Source organism: Bufo bufo, chromosome 10, assembly GCF_905171765.1.
Source record: "Bufo bufo chromosome 10, aBufBuf1.1, whole genome shotgun sequence".
Classification (NCBI taxonomy): Eukaryota; Metazoa; Chordata; class Amphibia; order Anura; family Bufonidae; genus Bufo; species Bufo bufo.
The window spans coordinates 41,928,099-41,951,526 of NC_053398.1; the positions used below are offsets into that span (position 1 = coordinate 41,928,099).

Below are 23,428 nucleotides of genomic sequence, written 5' to 3' on the forward strand. Positions count from 1 at the left end.
GTGTGACAGTGGCCTGTTCCAGTGGTGGGTGACGTGAAGCCTGATTCTCTGCTATGACATGAAGACTGATTCTGTGCTGACATAAGGCCAGATTCTCTGTTACGGGACCTCTCTCCTCTGCCTGGGTGCCAGGGCCTAAATGTGTGACAGTGGCCTGTTCCAGTGGTGGGTGACGTGAAGCCTGATTCTCTGCTATGACATGAATACAGATTCTGCGCTGACATAAGGCCAGATTCTCTGTTACGGGACCTCTCTCCTCTGCCTGGGCCTAAATGTGTGACAGTGGCCTGTTCCAGTGGTGGGTGACGTGAAGCCTGATTCTCTGCTATGACATGAAGACAGATTCTGTGCTGACATAAGGCCAGATTCTCTGTTACGGGACCTCTCTCCTCTGCCTGGGTGCCTGGGCCTAAATGTGTGACAGTGGCCTGTACCAGTGGTGGGTGACGTGATGCCTGATTCTCTGCTATGACATGAAGACAGATTCTGTGCTGACATAACGCCAGATTCTCTGTTACAGGACCTCTCTCCTCTGTCTGGGTGCCGGGGCCTAAATGTGTGACAGTGGCCTGTTCCAGTGGTGGGTGACGTGATGCCTGATTCTCTGCTATGACATAAAGACAGATTCTGCGCTGACATAAGGCCAGATTCTCTGTTACGGGACCTCTCTCCTCTGCCTGGGCCTAAATGTGTGACAGTGGCCTGTTCCAGTGGTGGGTGACGTGATGCCTGATTCTCTGCTATGACATGAAGACAGATTCTGCGCTGACATAAGGCCAGATTCTCTGTTACGGGACCTCTCTCCTCTGCCTGGGCCTAAATGTGTGACAGTGGCCTGTTCCAGTGGTGGGTGACGTGATGCCTGATTCTCTGCTATGACATGAAGACAGATTCTGCGCTGACATAAGGCCAGATTCTCTGTTACGGGACCTCTCTCCTCTGCCTGGGTGCCTTGGCCTAAATGTGTGACAGTGGCCTGTTCCAGTGGTGGGTGACGTGAAGCCTGATTCTCTGCTATGACATGAAGACAGATTCTGTGCTGACATAAGGCCAGATTCTCTGTTACGGGACCTCTCTCCTCTGCCTGGGCTTAAATGTGTGACAGTGGCCTGTTCCAGTGGTGGGTGACGTGAAGCCTGATTCTCTGCTATGACATGAAGACTGATTCTGTGCTGACATAAGGCCAGATTCTCTGTTACGGGACCTCTCTCCTCTGCCTGGGTGCCTGTGCCTAAATGTGTGACAGTGGCCTGTTCCAGTGGTGGGTGACGTGAAGCCTGATTCTCTGCTATGACATGAAGACAGATTCTGTGCTGACATAAGGCCAGATTCTCTGTTACAGGACCTCTCTCCTCTGTCTGGGTGCCGGGGCCTAAATGTGTGACAGTGGCCTGTTCCAGTGGTGGGTGACGTGATGCCTGATTCTCTGCTATGACATGAAGACAGATTCTGCGCTGACATAAGGCCAGATTCTCTGTTATGGGACCTCTCTCCTCTGCCTGGGCCTAAATGTGTGACAGTGGCCTGTTCCAGTGGTGGGTGACATGATGCCTGATTCTCTGCTATGACATGAAGACAGATTCTGCGCTGACTTAAGGCCAGATTCTCTGTTACGGGACCTCTCTCCTCTGCCTGGGTGCCTGGGCCTAAATGTGTGACAGTGGCCTGTTCCAGTGGTGGGTGACGTGAAGCCTGATTCTCTGCTATGACATGAATACAGATTCTGCGCTGACATAAGGCCAGATTCTCTGTTACGGGACCGCTCTCCTCTGTCTGGGTGCCTGGGCCTAAATGTGTGACAGTGGCCTGTTCCATTGGTGGGTGTCGTGAAGCCTGATTCTCTGCTATGACATGAAGACTGATTCTGCGCTGACATGAAGCCAGATTCTCTGCTATGGCATGAAGAGACTGATTCTCTGCTGACATGAAACCAGATTCTTTGCTATGGCATGAAGAGACTGATTCTCTGCTGACGTGAAGCCAGATTCTCTGCTATGGCATGAAGAGACTGATTCTCTGCTGACATGAAACCAGATTCTTTGCTATGGCATGAAGAGACTGATTCTCTGCTGACGTGAAGCCAGATTCTCTGCTATGGGACCTCTGTCCAATTGATATTGGTTCATTTTTATTTTTTTAATTTTAATTTTAATTCATTTCCCTATCCACATTTGTTTGCAGGGGATTTACCTACATGTTGCTGCCTTTTGCAGCCCTCTAGCTCTTTCCTGGGCTGTTTTACAGCCTTTTTAGTGCCCAAAAGTTCGGCTCCCCATTGACTTCAATGGGGTTCGGGTTCGGGACGAAGTTCGGTTCGGGTTCGGATTCCGAACCCGAACATTTACGGGAAGTTCGGCCGAACTTCTCGAACCCGAACATCCAGGTGTTCGCTCAACTCATCTAAACATCATTTTTTTTTTCAATTTATCAAATTTGCACCCCATTTCTCTGTACAGCCTTGAGATTCTCTAGTACCAGGCTCTTGGTTTATACTGTTTTACCTCAGGCAGCTCAGCTGACGGTTCATTATCTCTGAACTCCTGACCTCATAACCACTCATCATAACTCAATTATTATCTTACTGAAAAGAATGTGGCATAAATAAGTGTTTATAAGTAAATAAAAGATAAGCAATGTACATAGTAGGAAAATAATGGCTTTACAATGAAAAGTAAGCTACTCATAGCTAGGCAAACAGTTAACTCTTTATGACAAAAACTGCTGAATCTTTAAAATTAAGACCAATTGAAAAAAAATATTTTAGCCTAAATTGAGTAAATTGCAATCATGAAAAATGCCCCCAAAGTGTTTGTAGCATTTAAATATCTTAAGCTACTTTATGAGATCCGTTCAGGCCTCTCACAAGCGGTCCAAAACGGATCAGTTTTGCCCTAATGTATTCTGAATGGAAAAGGATCCGCTCAGAATGCATCAGTTTGCCACAGTTTGCCTTCGTTCCGTCTCCATTCCGCTTTGGAGGCGGACACCAAAACGCTGCTTGCAGCGTTTTGCTGTCCGTCTGACGAAACTGAGCCAAACTGATCCGTTCTGACACACAATGTAAGTCAATGGGGACGGATCCGTTTTCTATGACACAATCTGGCCCAATGGAAAACGGATCCGTCCTCTATTGACTTTCAATGGTGTTCAAGACGGATCCGTCTTTTCTATGTTAAAGATAATACAAACGGATCCGTTCTGAACGGATGCAGACGGTTGTATTATCTGAACGGATCCGTCCGTGCAGATCCATGATGGGTCCACACCAAACGCGAGTGTGAAAGTAGCCTTAGCAATACTTCAGCTCTAAAAGCTAAAACTTTATTGTCTTCTGTTTTGAGGGATATGTATTTTAGCTGGTAAGATTGTAAGTACTGTAGTAAGTTTTACATTTTGAATCTCTGATTTGATGTGTATGTACCTCCAACCTGTTTAATTGATTCTACTGTAGAATATATAGATTCACTATATAGTTGATTAGCAAATTGCCAAATATTCACTTGTCCATTAATTCTCTAAATGTGACCCACACATGTGATAACTTGAGTCAGCCATCTCTAATTGGGTTTCTATAACATGAATAATTCACTATCATTTTATATCATTCCGATATTTTTTTTAATGTTTTTGTCTTAACCTCCAATGTTGACAGCTCTTTTCTGTGACTACTATAATGAAGAGAATGGTTGTGAGTGGCACTATAAACCTTGTGGTGGTGCCTGCATGAAGACCTGCAGGAACCCAAGCGGAATATGCAATTATGACATAAGAGGCCTGGAAGGTAAATACACTGGGGCTCTATTGATGAATTAGAATTTTTAATACTTGTCATACTTCTTCAAGGATAGAGTAAAAAAAAAAAAATGTCTTTGATTATTTTACTTTTAACAGGATGTTATCCCACGTGTCCTACTGAAAATCCTTATTTTGATGAAGATGAAATGAAGTGTGTTTCAACATGTGGTTGCTACGATGAGGACAGGAAACATTACAAGCTGGGGGCAATGGTGCCAAGATGGAAAAACTGCTATGTTTGGTATTTTTATTTCCTTTTAAAGATTTAAAAACTGCTCTTTATAGATCACATGATTCATCATTTTGGAGCACTTCATACAGTATTTGTTCTAAAATGTGTGACTTTCCAGTAAAACAGCACCAAATCTATATACAGGTTGTTTGTGGTATTGCAATTTGTCTTCCTCAAAGAATGTTTTTTTTTTAAATATTGATAGCCTATCCTCAGGACAGGTTATCAATATCAGATTGGTGGGGGTCAGACTCCCAGCACCCCTGCTGATCAGCAGTTTGAAGAGGCTGCACCTCTTTGGTTACGCCAGTGAGGTGACGATCCTTGGTCACATGGCCTAGGTGCAGCTCAGTCCAATTCAAGTGAATTGAACTTAGATGCAATACCAAGCACAGATGCTATCCAATGGATGGTGCTGTGCTTGGTAAGAATAGAGGAGGCCATGGTACTCTGGTGAGGTCAGTGACATCATGTTCATCGGTCACATGGACGAGGTGCAGCCCAGTCATATTCAGGTAAATGGGACTGAGCTACAATAACAAGCACAACCACTATCCAATGCACATTGCTGTGCAAGCTGTGTGGTGTGCACAGCACAGCGGCTTCCTCAAACAGCTGATTGGCCGACCTAGCTCATCAGATATTGATGACATACCATATTTTTTGGACTATAAGACGCATTTTGAGCAAGAAAAAAATCTTGCTAATAAGTACCTGCATCTTATACTCAGCAGTCAATTGGATCGAGCAGTATCAAACCTCCCTGACTGCTTCCTTAATGATCCGACAGTCCGCTCATACAGTGCTCTGTTGGATCAGTGAGAGAGATATGCATCTGCTTCTCTTTCTCTCTCTGCTTGACACAAGATCCATTCAGCATAGAAAGAAGAAGGTCCTAAGGTACACTGAAAAGAGATAAGAAATTCAAAGGAAGGGCAGCTTACTGATGATGTCATCTGTGGGAGGGGCCAAGCCAGGAAGAGGAGAAATGTGAGTTTTTATTAAGGTTGAGGCTAGAATGGAGTCTCCTTTTTATTTTAATTTTTTTTAATTTTTTTTATTAAAGGTGTGTTTGTGTTATGTGATTGTATTATATGCATACTGCAGAACTGTGTGTTTATGTAGCAGATTTGTGGGTACATATGCAGCAGGGCTGTGTTTATCTATAATATGCATACTACATAACTACAGTATGTGTGTCTAATGTCTATACTGCATTGCTGTGTGTGTAATATGCATACTGCAGAGCTGTGGGTATTTAGTAGGTTGTGTGTGTATGTATGTATGTATGTATGCAGCAGGGCTGTGTTTATCTATAATGTGCATACTGCAGAGCTATGGGTATCTAGTAGGTTGTGTGTGCATGTAAGTATGTATGCATGCAGCAGGGCTGTGTTTATCTATAATGTGCATACTGCATAGCTGTGGGTATTTAGTAGGTTGTGTGTGTGTATGTATGTATGTATGTATGCAGCAGGGCTTTGTTTATCTATAATGTGCATACTGCAGAGCTGTGTGTTCATGTAGCAGATTTGTGGGTACATATGCAGCAGGGCTGTGTTTATCTATAATATGCATAATTGCAGATCTACAGTTGCAATAAAAAGTATGTGAACCCTTTGGAATGATATAGATTTCTGCACAAATTGGTCATAAAATGTGATCTGATCTTCATCTAAGTCACAACAATAGACAATCACAGTCTGCTTAAACTAATAACACACAAAGAATTAAATGTTACCATGTTTTTATTGAACACACCATGTAAACATTCACAGTGCAGGTGGAAAAGGTATGTGAACCCCTAGACTAATGACATCTCCAAGAGCTAATTTGAGTGAGGCGTCAGCCAACTCGAGTCCAATCAATGAGATGAGATTGGAGGTGTTGGTTACAGCTGCCCTGCCCAATAAAAAACACACACAAGTTCTGGGTTTGTTTTTCACAAGAAGCATTGCCTGATGTGAATGATGCCTCGCACAAAAGAGCTCTCAGAAGACCTACGATTAAGAATGGTTGACTTGCATAAAGCTGGAAAGGGTTATAAAAGTATCTCCAAAAGCCTTGCTGTTCATCAGTCCACGGTAAGACATATTGTCTATGAATGGAGAAAGTTCAGCACTGCTGCTACTCTCCCTAGGAGTGGCCGTCCTGTAAAGATGACTGCAAGAGCACAGCGCAGATTGCTCAATGAGGTGAAGAAGAATCCTAGAGTGTCAGCTAAAGACTTACAAAAGTCTCTGGCATATGCTAACATCCCTGTTAGCGAATCTATGATATGTAAAACACTAAACAAGAATGGATTTCATGGGAGGATACCACAGAGGAAGCCACTGCTGTCCAAAAAAAACATTGCTGCGCGTTTACAGTTTGCACAAGAGCACCTGGATGTTCCACAGCAGTACTGGCAAAATATTCTGTGGACAGATGAAACCAAAGTTGAGTTGCTTGGAAGAAACACACAACACTATGTGTGGAGATAAAGAGGCACAGCACACCAACATTAAAACCTCATCCCAACTGTGAAGTATGGTGGTGGGGGGACCATGGTTTGGGGCTGCTTTGCTGTGTCAGGGCCTGGACGGATTGCTATCATCGAAGGAAAAATGAATTCCCAAGTTTATCAAGACATTTTGCAGGAGAACTTAAGGCGATCTGTCCACCAGCTGAAGCGCAACAGAAGATGGGTGTTGCAACAGGACAGCGACCCAAAGCATAGAAGTAAATCAACAACAGAACGGCTTAAACAGAAGAAAATACGCCTTCTGGAGTGGCCCAGTCAGAGTCCTGACCTCAACCAGATTGAGATGCTGTGGCATGACCTCAAGAAAGCGATTCACAAGATAATTGCTGAACTGAAACAGTTCTGTAAAGAGGAATGGTCAAGAATTACTCCTGACCGTTGTGCACGTCTGATCCGCAACTACAGGAAACGTTTGGTTGAAGTTATTGGTGCCAAAGGAGGTTCAACCAGTTATTAAATCCAAGGGTTCGCATACTTTTTACACCTGCACTGTGAATGTTTATATGGTGTGTTCAATAAAAACATGGTAACATTTAATTCTTTGTGTGTTATTAGTTTAAGCAGACTGTGATTGTCTACTGTTGTGACTTAGATGAAGATCAGATCACATTTTATGACCAATCTGTGCAGAAATCCATATCATTCCAAAGGGTTCACATACTTTTTCTTGCAACTGTATGTGTGTCTAATGTCTGTACTGCATTGCTGTGTGTATAATGTGCATAATGCAGAGCTGTGTATGTATGTAGCTGATTTGTGGGTACGTATGCAGCAGGGCTGTGTTTGTCTATAGTATGCATACTTCATAGATATTGTGTGTCTAATGTATGTACTGCATTGCTATGTGTGAATAATGTGCATACTGCAGAGCTGTGGGCATGTAGCAGGTTATGTGTATGTATGCAGCATAGCTGTGTTTCTGTAAAATGTGTGTACTGCACTGCTGTGTGACGAGCTATGTGTGTATAAGGTTTGTTCTGTTGAGTTGTGTGGGGATAATGTAATGATCATGAAGAGTTAAAAAGAAAAAGAAAACCTAAAAAAAAAACAATAATCTAGCACAGCAAGTATGAAAGCACACTACAGAGCACGGACAGTAGACCCATGTACTTGGATAAGTACATTTAATGAGGTGATCACATGGGCCATTGCTGTTTGTTGCAATGGTCAGCACATGATATACTAAGGGTAGCAGGAGCTGACCAAAACTATTACCCCCTTCCCCCAACTACCCCAAAATTCTTAAACTTGGCCCCTCCCATTTATTTGGTAGAAGTTAAACTGTCTTTTATTCTTTCTTCACAGTAACTGCACAATGAATGGCATATTTTGCGTTTATGATGTTAATGGTAAGTTTATAGAATATGAAGTTAACAAAAATCTGTTTGGGGCTGGTAAATAAGGCTAGCGCTACACGGCGACTTGTGTCGTTCAAAAAAGGGTACAACTACATTGTGACGTGTTGCGTGACATTCATGTTGTGCAACATTTTTGATAATGATAGTCAATGGTGATGCACTGCAGCGATAGTTTCACAAAAATCTAACTTGGATGTATTTTTTGCGAATGTTGTGTTGCAGTCGCAGCATGTTGCAGTGCGACACCATTGACTATCATTATCAAAAATGTTGCACAAATTTTCTGCGATAAGAAGTCGCACAAAAAAGGCTACTTTCACATTTGGTTTTTCCAGCATTGAGGATCTCAAAACCGTAAAAAAAACGCTTCTTTTTTGTCCCCGTTCATTGTCAACGGGGACAAAACTGAACTGCACGGAACACAATGCACCAGAATGGATTCCGTTCCATTTGGTTGCGTTCCCATACCAGACAGAAAACCAGTGCAAGCAGTGTTTTCTGTCGGGCATGGGATGATTTTCTTGGACACAAAAGAAAACGGATCCGGCACCCATTGACTTACAAAAGTTTTAATGCTGGATCCGTCATGGGAATTTTAAATACAACCGGATCTGTTCACAACGGATTCTGATGGTTGTATTATCTAGACGGAAGTGTTTTTGCTGATCCATGCTGGATCCAGAAAAAATGCAGATGTGAAAGCAGCCTAAGGCCCAGGGGCGTCGTTAGGTCAAAACATTCGGGGCTTGAGCCCCGGATGTTTTGACCAGTGCCCCGAATGTTATGCTGGCCGGTGCTCAGTCTCTTCTGCGCTACACCGGCCCGCCGCTTTAACTCTAAAAAACTGTAATCCTAATCCGCCTGGCGCCTGCCCTGCAGACTTAACTATTAACTTGAAATCAGCCGCAGCCGCCCGCTCATCTCTCACTAGATTTTACTGCAGCTCCGGTAACAGCAGGCAGTGAGGGCGGCACTTGCTCACTGACGTCAGGCGCCTGCTCCTCCCACTAGGCGGCGCAGGCGCGTGACGTCAGTGACTGAGCACCGCCCGCACTGCCTGTTACTGGAGCTGACTAGCTGAGCCTGAGACTGAGTAAGACTAGAGATGAGCGCTGAATCTGATTTATAAAGTTAAAGTTGCACTTGCGGGATACGGATGGATTACAGTTTAAAATGTTAATGTACAGTTGTACACTCCTGTGAGCGGCGGGGAGGGGGATCTGTGGATGGCACTGTTAGGGGGAGGGGGTTCTGTGGTGGATGGCACTGTTATGGGGAGGGGGATCTGTGGTGGATGGCACTGTTATGGAGGGGGATCTGTGGATGGCACTGTTATGGGAGGGGGATCTTTGGATGCCACTGTTATGGGAGGGGGATCTGTGGATGGCACTGTTATGGATGATCTGTGGGGTTGCCCAGACGGCTAGGCCCTTCACCTTCACTGTAGTTATTACCCCATTCAGCAGTCCCCCATTCACTGAAGGGGGGACTGCTGAAAGGGGTTAATAAATACTGTGAAGGGCCCCCCCCCCCCGTGGCGATGAGGGCGTGACTTGATAGGATGGGCATGGCTTTATATGGGCTCGTGCCCTGGATGTCTTCAGACCCTAGCAACGCCCCTGCTAAGGCCTCTTTCACATGGGCGTTGTGTGTGAGGGCCGGATAGGATGCGGGTGCGTTGCGGGAAAATGCACGATTTTTCTGCGTGAGTGCAAAGTGTTTTAATGCATTTTGCACGCTCGTGAGAAAAATCGCATGTTTGGTACCCAGACCCGAACCCAGACTTCTTCACAGAAGTTCTGGTTTGGGTTAGGTGTTGTGTAGATTTTATTATTTTCCCTTATAACATGGTTATAAGGGAAAATAATAGCATTCTTAATACAGAAGTAAATTAGGGATGGAGGGGTAAAAAAAATAAAAATTAAACTCACCTCATTCACTTGTTCGCGCAGCCCGGCTTGTCTTATTTCTTCTTCTTTGAGGACCTGGGAGGAAAAGGACCTTTGGTGATGTCACTGCGCTCATCACATGGTCCGTCACATGGTCCATCACATGGTCCATCACCATGGTTATGGACCATGTTATGAGCGCAGTGACGTCACCAAAGGTCCTTTTCCTCCCAGGTCCTCAAAGAAGAAGAAAGAAGACAAGCCGGGCTGCACGAACAAGGGGATGAGGTGAGTTTAGTTTATTTATTTATTTTTTAACCCCATCATCCCTAATTTACTTAGCATTCTGTATTAAGAATGATATTATTTTCCCTTATAACCATGTTATAAGGGAAAATAATAAAGATCGGGTCCCCATCCCGATCGTCTCCTAGAAATCATGCACTTGCTTGCGGATGCTTGCGATTTTCACGCAGCCCCATTCACTTCTATGGGGCCTGTGTTGCGTGAAAAACGCACAATATAGAGCTTGCTGCGATTTTCATGCAACACACAAGTGATGCGTGAAAATCACCGCTCATGTACACAGCCCCATTGGAGTGAATGGGTCCAGATTTAGTGCTGGTGTAATGCGTTCACCTCACGCTTTGCACCCGTGCGGAATTCTCGTCCGAGTGAAAGGGGCCTAAGACTTTTTAAATATTTTTGTAGTTCCCAAGTAGTAGTAGTAGTGCTTACAATTTTTATTTCAGAAAACAAGCTTCAATTGCTGCTGTCTATAAATTGATTCATTGATGCTAAAGCAAAATATTGCTCTGGATAATAGATGCAGAGCCGGACTGGCCTGCCGGAATAACGGGAAATTTCCCGTTAGGCCAGCAGGCCTGAGTGCCGCAAGGCCGCGGCCCTGGTGACGAGTGGGGGCGGCCGGCGGCAGGGCACAGCAGGAGATAAGCGCTTCCATTGTGGAAGCGCTCATCTCCATAGTAATCTGTATCGCCGTCCTCAGGATGGCGATACAGATGTCTATGCTACGGCAGAGGAGGGAGAGGTGTGTCCCCTCCTGTTCCTCTGATAGGCTGCTAGCACTAGGCCGGCAGCCTATCAGAGGCCGGTGCAGGCGGCACGATGACGTCAACGCGCCGCCTGAGTCGTATAGCGAGGGACACAGGCCGGAAGAGGCCGGCATCGCATCGCTGGAGGTAAGTATAAGTGTTTTTTTGTTTTATATAGGTACAATACTGGATCATTATGGGGGGGCTACTGGAACATGATAAGGGGGGGCTACTGGAACATGACAAGGGGGGGCTACTGGCACATGATAAGGGGGGCTACTGGCACATGATAAGGGGGGCTACTGGCACATAAGGGGGGCTGCTGGCACATGGGGGGGCTATTGGCACATGATAAGGGGCGGCTACTGGCACATGATAAGGGGCGGCTACTGGCACATAAGAGGGCTACTGGAACATGATGGGGGGCTACTGGCACATGATAGGGGGCTACTGGAACATGATAAGGGGGGGCTACTGCACATGATAAGTGATGGCTACTGTTACATGATAAGGGGGGGCTACTGGCACATAAGGGTGGCTACTGGCACATAAGGATGGCTACTGGCACATGATGGGGGGCTACTGGAACATGATAAGGGGGGGCTACTGGCACATAAGGATGACTACTGGCACATAAGGGGGGCTACTAGCACATGGGGGGGCTATTGGCACATGTTAAGGGGGCTACTGGCACATAAGGGGGCTATTGGCACATGATATGGGGGCTACTGGCACATAAGGGGGCTACTGGCCCATGAGGGCGGCTACTGGCACATAAGGGGGACTACGGGCACATAATAAGGGGGGCTACTGGCACATGATATGGGGGGCTTTGGCTGCTGGCACATGGGGGGGCTATTGGCACATGATAAGGGGGATACTGGCACATAAGGGGGCTACTGGCACATGATAAGGGGCGGCTACTGGCACATAAGGGGGCTACTGGCCCATGATGGCGGCTACTGGCACATAAGGGGGACTACGGGCACATAATAAGGGGGGCTACTGGCACATGATATGAGGGGGCTCTGGCTGCTGGCACATGATGGTGGGGGGCTCTTATTACTGGCACATGATTGGGGGGCATCTATGGGGGCACATCTTACTGGCACATGATTGGGGGACATCTATGGGGCACATCTTACTGGCACATGATTGGGGGCATCTATTGGGGCACTTATTACTGGCAGATTATTGGGTGGCACTATAGGGGCATCTACTGAGGCTAAAAAGAAGGGGTATTTTATATGGGGGGCTCTCTATAGGGGCATTTTATACTGGGACACATTATGGTGGGGGGAGCACTATGGGGGCATCTACGGGGCACTGAGAAGGGGTATTTTATATTGGCACATTATGGGAACATTCCATGGCGTTTGCTTTGCAATAAAACCTCATTCTCTAGGTCATTACGATTACAGCGATACCCCATTTATATAGTTTTTTTTGTGTTTTAATACTTAAAAAACATAAAAACTTTGTTTCTCATCACCATATTTTGACCCCCATAACTTTTTTATCGTTATGTCTATGGAGCTGTTTGAGAGCTCATTTTTTTTGCACAACAATCTGCAAATTTTATTGATACCATTTAGGGGTATGTGAAATTTTTTGGTCACTTTTTCTTCAATTTTTTTGAGACGCAAAATGAGAAAAAATGGTGAATAGGCAATTTTTATGTTTTTTCTTCTGTTAAGCTGTTCACTGTATGGGATAAATATTTTTATATTTGTATACTGTGTGCATTTTCACATGTGGCGATGCCCATGATGTTTATTTCTTTATTTATTTTCTTCAGTGTTTATGTATTTTTTTTAATTATTTATTTTAAATTTAAAAACCTTTCTTTTAGGCCCCGAAGAGCCTAACATCTTGCAATTCTTAGATTGCCACTTCTGTATATTAATGGGAATAAATCCATTGATAAAAAGAACATTCTGTATATTCCAATGTAGTACTGCCACCTGCAGGTCTACATTGGAATATTCCCATGAAAATCATCGGAGACTCAGATAGCCCAGGCCACTCACAGGTAATGAACATCTCTCCTGATTGCCCTGTGGAGGAGCTGTTCCAGTTCCAGATGCGAAGCGCTTTCAGATGCCTTGGTCACATTTGAAAATGGCATCTGAGGTGTAAAATACCTGCGATCGGCATTGCTGCCGATTGCATCCATTAGCCCAGTGTGGGTGCCATCTTTAATGACCCGAATTTCACTGTACTATTACGGTGAAGGTCGGGGAGGGGTTTAACAATATGCCCTTTTCTGATGATACATTCCCTTTAGGCAAGATCAAATATTATACAACAGAAACCTATGGTACAGTTTATTAGCTATGTGAAAAAGTAACTGCCCCCTAAAACTTAAAGGGATTGTTTACTCTTTTACTATTGATGGCCTATCATCAGGATAGGTTATTAATTCCCGATCAACCTACATTCAACCCCCCTCTCACCATCCTGCCAATCAATTGTTTTAGGGTACAGAAACTACACAGCCCCATCCATTGTGCAATGGACAGAGCTTGTAACTGCAGCGCTAGTCCCCTTCATTTTAATGGGAGCAGTGCTGCAGTAACCAGTTCCATCCACTACACAATGGACAGAGCTGTGTACTTCCCTAGATGACTTCCCAGCTGATTGGATTTCCGCCAAACAGATATTGAAGGCCTATCCCCTTTAAAGTTTACTTGTAGTTATGTAAAAAAAAAACATGATTATAGTGCAGGAGTGTGCTCAATAATCATCTTTCTAAAGCATTGCGTAGCAGAAGCAAATTTCATTCTACCACACTGGCTCCCCTACTGGCTATAGAAGCCTAGAATATGGCCAGGACACTCTGGGGGAGATTTATCAAAACTGGAACACATTTTTATTATCCATAGGAGCTATGAAAAGTAAAAGTTAATCAAGTTTTCCTTTACACCAGTTTTGATAAATCTCCCCTTCTGTCTGCAAGTGCATAGACATGAGCAGTCCGCACTGGAAGTGGTATGTGCTGCTATTTAGAAGCGGAGTCCACAATGCAATGCTTAGAAAGCGTATTATTGTGCAGTCTTTGGCACAATACCATTTAATGAATAAATTACAAAAAAAATTCTGTTCGGAGATGTGGAGTGTCCAATGCTATATGTTCCTGTTTCCTTCTGTTCTGATGTCTTGTATTTTACTGCAGAATGTACATGTACCTATGAAGGACATGTGTACAAATACAATGAAGTTGTATATCAGACGGTTAGTGATACAGAAGGCTGTGTCACTGGTATATGCAAAGAAAATGGAACCATCTACAGAGATGTCCACACCTGCCCCACCACTACAGAAGTCACCTATTCAACAGGTGAGATATTATTCCAATATAAAATTATGTAAAAAGGTGGTATGCTGGCACAATTTATGGGGGCCTGCTTTGCTGATAAGAGCAAGACTTCAGGTTTGGATACTCTTTAAAGACTCTTTTTTACTCTTAACTGCAAATTCAAATAAAAGTGACAACTGTGCATGGACAGTTCAAATGAACGTTGATAATATGATTTTAATAAATATAACAATGAGTATATACAGTACCTTGAAAAAGTATTCAAACCCCTTGAACATTTCTAAATTTTTTCCACGTTACACCCACAATGTTAATGTATTTTATTAATATTTAATGTGATTAACCAACACAAAGTATGTAGCAAGTATGTGTGAAGTGAAAAAAAATTGTACATGGCTTTCAAAGTTTCTAATAAATACAAATCTGGAAAGTGTGGCATGCATTTGTTTTCAGCCCCCTGAATGAATACTTTGTAGGGCCACCTTTCACTGCATTTACAGCTGCAAGTCTTTTGGGGTATGTCTCTACCAGGTTTACACATCTAGAGGCTGACATTTTTGTCTATTGTTCTTTGCAAAATAGCTCAAGCTTAGTCAGATTGGCTGGAGAGCGTCTGTGACTGGGGTTAATGGGATTTAGGTCTGGACTTTGACTGGGCCAATCTAACACATAAATATGCTTTGATCTAAACCTTTCCATTGTAGCTCTGGTTATATGTTTAGGGTCTGCTGGAAATTGATCATCTGCCCCTGCTGCCTCTACCATGTTTTTCTCCAGGTTTGCCCTGTATTTAACTTCATCCATCTTCACATCAAATCTGACCAACTTTCCTGTTTCTACTGAAGAAAAGCATCCCCACAGCAGGATGCTGCTACCACTATGTTTCATAGTGGGGACTGAGGATGTGCAGTGTTAGTTTTCCGCCTCACAAAGCGTTTTGCATTTAAGCCAAAATGTTCAACTTTGGTCTCATCTGACCAGAGCACCTTATTCCACATGTTTACTTTGTCCCCTACATGGCTTGTGACAAACTACAAACTGGACTTCTTATGGTTTGCTTTAAAAAATGCCACTCTTCTTTTTGCCACTCTTCCATAAAGGCCAGATTTGTGGAGTACACGACTAATAGTTGTCCTGTGGACTAATTCTTCCACCTGAGCTATGGATTTTGCAGCTCCTCCTGTGTGATCATGGGTTTCTTAGCTGCTTCTCCGATTAGTGCTCTCCTTGCCTGTCATTTATAGGTGGATGACCATGTCTTGGTATGTTTGCAGTTGCGCCATACTCCTTCCATTTTCAGATGATGGATTGAACAGTGATTCTTGAAATGTTCAGAGCTTGGGATATTTTTGTTATAACTTAACCCTGCTTTACACTTCTTCACAGCTTTATCATTGACCTGTTAGGTGTGTTCCTTGGTTTTCACGATACTGTTTGGTCACTAATGTTCACTAACAAATTTCTGAGGCTTCACAGAATAGCTGTAGTTATACTGAGAATAAATTACACACAGGTGGACTCCAAATCAACAAAAACAACAGCACATACCTGTAACTGAACAGATTGGAGCCAAAAAGACCCCCATTGACTATAATGTGGTCTTTTTGGTTTCTGTTTGGGAGTCAGATTTTTTAGGGGAAGAAATTCCAGCACACTGGGCTTTTTTGTCCACTCTTTTTGGTGGAATCTGCTGTGGTGCCCCCAAATAAAGCCCCCAACGCAGATGTAAATATACCCTTGTAAGCCGTGTGCCGGGGTGGGCTCCCCAGGATACAGCGAAGTCACGAACGATGAAAGCGACACTGACACCAGCTTTTGTAAAACAGGCTCTTTATTATAAGGGAATATCAAACACACTCCCAAATGCAGTGAACATAAAATCAGATTACATACACTCAGCCAAGAGGCTGAGACCCCTGTGTCGCACAGCAATTGCCCTCCAATGGTAGCCGGAAAACACTTGCGCTATTTACCTACTGAGAGCAGAGCTAACCCTGCCTTGCCATACCTGTTATTACCTTGAAGAACAGGAACAACCGTGTGTGTGTGTGAGATACAGGCTAGCCCGCAGTGCGACACAGCAGCTTACAATCTTACCAGACTATACAGGCATATCCCTCTCCCTTTCCCCAAACTGAAATGTTGCACGTGCCTAATATATATCACTCCTGATAAACACGCTGGGGTAACTGGAGATTATGGTGAAGTCCTCTCTGATCTCCGGAGCGAACCAAAACTTTAACTGACAAGTCCTTGTGATAAACAAGCAGCAATTCTTGGTAGCCTGCCACTCAGCAACACTAACTAAATAACTACCGGCAGGTTTGATCTCAGTCTCTAGTATTTAGGCACCAATCCTATATCGAGGTGCGTGCACGAGCTGTCTTACCGACCCGGGTATCTTTTTCATCCGATGATGTTGTTAACATGGAGAGTAGAAAGTTACTTCAGCACATATGCAGCCCTGCAGAGAAGACAGCGTTTTGTTCCAAAGCTCCTAACAACGATCCTCTTCCTCTGGATAGACCCTCGGACTTGGACTAGGATCAGCCTCCTTCAACTGCAGCTCTGATCACTCCAGGACTCCCTGACGCCTGGATGCGACCAGATTCTGTACCACACAGTCCTTCTCTGTTCCTCTCAAGATGGAGGCAGAGGCAGCTTCCTGGTTCTTCTCCAGACTCACCAACCCCACCTCCTATGAATATTCAAACACTTGCACTATGTTAGCTTTGTTAAGAAACAGCGACATTTAGTGGTTAAAGAACAGAATGACAATGCTAATGAATCAGTATTCATATACACAGTATTCAGACAATGGTGACTGTTTCTCCATCTCACACCCTTGCATTTGTCTTCTATTATATGCATATTTTTGGTATGTGAATGTGTTTGAAAAGAGTTCAGTTTGGGGTAAGGCATTGCCCTCTGATAGGTATACTTGTATTTCCATGTGAAAACTTGATGAACAAATTATCATGTCTCAAAGTATTGTGAAACAGAAAATTTTTAACAGCGGCTTATGTGCGCCGATGTCCCCCAGCTTACCGCCGCGGTTCCAGGCGTCGTGTTCAACGGTGATCTGCGGCCGGTGCTTCCCATTTCACAGCTGCAGTCCCTGGGCTCTGTCTGTGTGGGTGCTGTTGTTCTGGATCCGCTGCACAGTTTGTTCTCATCCCTGCCCACAGCATGCTTGCTGTTTGTTCCTGTACTTCCTTAAGGGCTGGTGCACGTCACTTCCTGGGGTTTGTGGCTTAGGTTATGTGACGTCGCTGACCTATCCTAGCCCTCCTGTGCATATATAAGTGGCTCAGTCCCCTTCCCAGATGCCTCAGCATCAAGGTCCTTGTGCTAAGACTCCTGATAACCACTTGTGTTCCTGTGTTCCTGACTCGTATTTGTGTTATTGGATTCTGCTACCCATCTGATCCCTGCCTGCTAGCCTTGACTCTCCTGTTGCCGATCCTGTACTGTTCCTCCTGGTAACGAATTTGCCTGCCTGACTACGCCTGTACTTCTGGTACCTTTCCATGGTACCTCCTGGTCCACCTGGACCAGCTGGCTCGTGTGCCTATCCTTCTCAAGAGGTAGCTACCTGTGTTCCCCTAGGGAAAGTCTATACCCTACTGTGAAGAATAGAGAGGTTCACTTAGACAACGCCCTTAAAGGAGGTAGGACACGTGGCACAATGGATTCACACCCGCTGGTTCGTGACAACATTCAGCTATGTTGCAGCTTTTTATATTTACCATTTAAGTAGCTGTTCCCATAACACTCTTAAATTTGCTTTATCACAGCTGCACACAAACCTCCTCATCATCATGGGACTCTAGGAGGAACGGGACTCTAGACCCTCATAACAGTGCTGGGGTACCAATAAAGGGAATTCCAACAATTTATCAGTGATCATCTAAAAGTTATAGAAAATTAATCTTAATTACGGGGAAAACTTCTTTAAATCCTGAAAAAAAGGAACTTAGGGAAAAATTTTATTTGTACATCTGTGCAAGCATGATACATGTAATGGATTATTAGTTAATACAAATAAATAATTTTCTTTTTGTTTATTTCTCAGTATCGACTACCACCAAGTTTACCCTTTCTATCATACCTTCTACAGCAGAAACCATACTTACAAGTACCCCTACAGCAACAAGCACAATGACAGCTACAACACAGGCTACTTCACCAACCACAATCTGTCAAGATGTTTGTGAATGGACAGAATATTTTAACTTAAACATTGTTACTTTGGGAAACTATGGAGGAGACATCGAAAACCTTGATAAAATAAGAAATTCTGATATTGAAATATGTGAAAATCCCAAACGTATTGAATGCAGACCTACAGATAACAATGCTAAAACACAAAAAATTGTATGTTCCCTAGATAAAGGTTTGATATGCGAGAATAGGCATCAAATTAATAATTTTCTTACATGCTATGATTATGAGATTAGGTACTATTGCTGCAAGAATTACTGTGGAACTACATATATAAAAACAACAATCCCAACAACCACAACCACAACCACATCTCCAACAATTACAACCACAACCTTATCAACTACAACCCCAACAACCACAATCTCCACAACCACAACACCATCAACAACAGCCACAACAACCACAGCCCCATTAACCGCAACAACCTCAATCCCTAGAACCATAACAGCCACAACCCCAATAACCACAGCTCTATCAACTACAACCCCAGCAACCACAACCCCGACAACCACAGCCTCATCAACCACAGCCTCAACAACTATAACAGCCACAACTCCAACAACCACAGCACCATCAACCGCAACAACATCAATCCCTAGAACCCCAACAGCCACAACCAAAACAACCACAACTCTATCAACTACAACCCCAGCAACCACAACCCCAACTACCACAGCCTCAACAACTATAACAGCCACCACTCCAACAACCACAGCACCATCAACCACAACAACCAAAAGAACTCCAACAGCCACAGCCCCATCAACTACAACATCCACACCTTCAACAACCACAACTCTATTAACCACAACCACATCAACTGCAACAACCACAATCCCTAAAACCCCAACAGCCACCACTCCAACAACCACAGCACCATCAACCACAACAACCAAAAGAACTCCAACAGCCACAACTTCAACAACCACAACTCTAACAATCACAACCCCTTCAACTGCAACAACCACAACCCCAAGAACTCCGACAACCTCAGGTACATCAACTACATCAGCCACTACCCCAACAATAACAGCTCGATCAACCACAGCCACATCAACTACAACAATCACCACCCCAGCAACCACAGCCCCATCAACTACAACCACAAGAAACCCAACAACCACAACCCCATCAACTACAGCATCCACAACCTCAACAACCACAGTGCTATCAACTACAGCCTCATCAACTACAATAACTACAGCCCCATCAACCACAACCCTAACAACCACAACCCCATCATCTGCAAGAACCACATACCCAAGAACTCCAAAAACCACAGCCCCATCAACTACATCAGCCACAACCCCAAGAACTTCGATAACCTCAGCTCCATCAACTACATCAGCCACTACCCCAACAATAACAGCTCGATCAACCACAGCCGCATCAACTACAACAATCACCACCCCAGCAACCACAGCCCCATCAACTACAACAACCACAAGAACCCCAACAACCACAACCCCATCAACTACAACATCCACAACCTCAACAACCACAGTGCCATCAACTACAGCCTCATCAACTACAATAACTACAGCCCCATCAACCACAACCCTAACAACCACAACCCCATCATCTGCAAGAACCACATACCCAAGAACTCCAACAACCACAGCCCCATCAACTACATCAGCCACAACCTCAACAATAACAGCTCCATCAACCACAGCCTCATCAACTACAACCACAGCCCCATCAACTACAAAAACCACAAGAACCCCAACAGCCAAAACCCCATCAACTACAACAGCTAAAACCCCAACAACCACAGTTCCTTCAACCACAGCCTCATCAACTACAACAACCATAGCCCCATCAACTACAACCACAACCCCCTCTTCTCCAACAACCACAACACTAATCACCCCAACAGCCACAACCCCAACAACTACAACAGCCACAACCTCAACAACCACAGTGCCATCAACTACAGCCTCATCAACTACAATAACTACAGCCCCATCAACCACAACCCTAACAACCACAACCCCATCATCTGCAAGAACCACATACCCAAGAACTCCAACAACCACAGCCGCATCAACTACATCAGCCACAACCTCAACAATAACAGCTCCATCAACCACAGCCTCATCAACTACAACCACCACCCCAGCAACCACAGCTCCATCAACTACAGCAACCACAAGAACCCCAACAGCCAAAACCCCATCAACTACAACAGCCAAAACCCCAACAACCACAGTCCCATCAACCACAGCCTCATCAACTACAACAACCACAGTCCCATCAACTACAACCACAACCCCCTCTTCCCCAACAACCAAAACCCCAAGCACCCCAACAGCCACAACCCCAACAACCACAGCCCCATCAACTACAAAAGCCACAACCACAACACCCACAGCATCATTAACTACAACAACTACAACTCCAAAAGGAACAACTCCAACGGCCACATTCCCAATGTTTAGCTCTGGGTCAACTGGTAAACGTACAATGTACCCAGTTACATGTACACCAAGGTGTTACGCGACAAGATGGATAGATGTGCATAAGCCTACAACTGGAGAATCTGGAGAAGAAGTTGAAAACATTGGAATAGCAGTGGCATCTGGAATAGAAGTCTGTTCTTTGCCAGATAAAATTATGTGTCAAGTAAAAAACATGTCAAAAGAACAAAATGAAGTGCAGAACATAACATGTACTTTAGTGCAGGGATTAATATGTTACAATGATGAACAAGCTTCAAAACAATGCTATGACTATGAGATACGGTATATATGCTGTGATGATGTACGTCACTGTGAAACTACAGCTGCAACAACAATTTGCCAGTGCAAAATTAATGGTTCAATATTCCTACCAGGTATGTGATTTTCATTTCTGCTGCCTTTATATAAGTCAAGAAGCATTGTGTTTACAGCACATCTGTCTTTCTCAACTACTCATCAGACTAACACTCAGACCAAGGGTGTACAAAGCACAGAAAGCACCCCATGGCCAAACTCACAGCGGGCCTTGCTCTCCACAAAACATACTATGCCTTAAATTTAACGTCCACCATTTTGTTTCAAGATCCAAAAATGATTTGCTAATTCATTTCATAATATGTTTGTATAGCAGGGTTTTTAATTTTATTTGATGAATGGTGTAATTCTGGCTGCATGCCGCCACCACTAAGAGAGGAACCTGAAAAGAAATGAGAGAACACTGGACTGTATATATCAGTCTGCAGTGAGCTTGTTGTTACAATAACAGTGTCACATCAAGAAGAGGGAGCAGTTCAGTGCAGAGCCCCTTTCCACGATAGACGCCATAGAAGTGGCATGCCCCAATGTGTGGGAGGTACATTACTCCTGCAGAGGATACCTAACATTAAAGGAGTCTCACTTCATCAAATGGCATTTATCACGCTGACAAAGTTATACAAGGCACTTACCAATGTATTGTGATTGTCAATATTGCCTCCTTTGCTGGTTTGATTCATTTTTCCATCACATTATACACCGTTCATTTACAAAGGTTACAAGCACCACTGCAGCTGTCGTGCATGCATGCCTATGCCAATCCCATGGTTCTAGCTACCCGAGAGGCCAGCATTTTTTCCTATAGTGTGCAAACACGGCCACCGCTGACAGATTGTAGGGTGGTCGTAACCCCTGGAAAATAGTGTATAATGCAATGAAAATATGATTCAAGCCAGCAAAGGAATAATTTTTCAATCACAATCACATGTATACATGTACAATATACATGCCATTTGCTGAAGTGAGACAACCCATTTAAGAGTATAATATCTGTTGTAAAGTGGTGTTATTATACAGTAATGTACATTGACTTTGACTCCCAAGATCCAGGAAGCCAATACGACAAAAGTTTCTGCTGGTACCTATTTTTTTGGGCTGGCCTTATTGATGTCCATGAAGTAAAAATCTACTGCCAACTAAAAAAAAACAAATAAAAATGAAAAACATTCTGCTCCTCAAATGATGTTGCTGACTGCAAGAGCCTGCTACCATTTTTTCAAACCTGATGTTGTGTAGAGCAATATACCGTATATGCAAAATATTTAAAACAAACTGTTGACGTTTATTGAACTCTTATGTCTGGGTAACTTGGTGCAGCTCCAGAATGAAAATGTTTGATGCTCTATATTATTCCCCATTTGATATGAATTTGGATAATCTTTCATGCTCTTATGTTATATCTTCTTCCATAGAAAGTTGTTAATACAGTTTCAAGTTGTTAATCCAAGTCTGACATCTAGCACCCCTGCTGATCAGCTGTTGAAGAGGCTCATGTGAGCGTTGGATCATCTACCTGTACACTGTATACTTTGTAATGGTAGTACAGTGTGATTACAGCTTCCTCTCCCATGCACTTGATGGAGATGAACATCTGTAATTACACTGCTACCCGGCTACAATATAGACGGTTTGCAAATAAACATTGTGATCCCTGCAGCCTATTCAAACAGGTGGGTCAGTGGGGTAGCTTTGTGTTTGACCACCAATGATCTGATGTTAATGACCCATCTTGAGGATAGGTCATCAATATCATGACACTACACATCATGCTGCAACCCTCAATACTGTGCTCCCAAAATGCATCCAAATAACAAACTGCAGAAATGATAGCGCCAGATAGATAGTCCCCCACAGTAATAGTGCTCCCAAAAGTCTCACTCTCTCCCAAAGTGCACTCATTAGTAACAGTACTCCCTACAGTGCACCCAATTGTCATAATGCTCCCTGAGAGTACCTCCAGTTCAACTAGTAGAAGTAGTGCCCTCCATAGTTTGCCCAATGACAACAATGCCCCAATTGTGCCCTCAGTACTAATAACACCCCCATAGTGCCCACTGTGGAAATAATTTCCCCATAGTGCCCCAGTAGTAATAAAGCACCTCATAGGGTTCCCAGTTGTGATAAAGCCCCCATAATGTCCACAGTAGTAATAAGGCCTCTGTAGTGCCCCCAGTATTAATAAGGCCCCTATTGTGCTCTCAGGAGGTGTTCATGAAGACCCACTTAATGTGCCCTAATTAGTAATAATGCCT

The 23,428-nt window shown here is 43.9% G+C and overlaps 1 protein-coding gene across 1 annotated transcript in view; it reads left to right on the top strand.

Annotated features, from left to right (window-relative positions):
- Positions 1 to 18,389, top strand: part of LOC120980018 (mucin-5AC-like) — a 139,262-nt gene extending 120,873 nt beyond the window's left edge. The window contains exons 19-21 of the mRNA XM_040408883.1: positions 3,653 to 3,781; positions 3,892 to 4,036; positions 18,248 to 18,389. Coding sequence (XP_040264817.1) covers positions 3,653 to 3,781; positions 3,892 to 4,036; positions 18,248 to 18,389 — 416 coding nt within the window. The remainder of the gene's footprint in view (positions 1 to 3,652; positions 3,782 to 3,891; positions 4,037 to 18,247) is intronic.
- Positions 18,390 to 23,428: the final 5,039 nt, after the last annotated feature.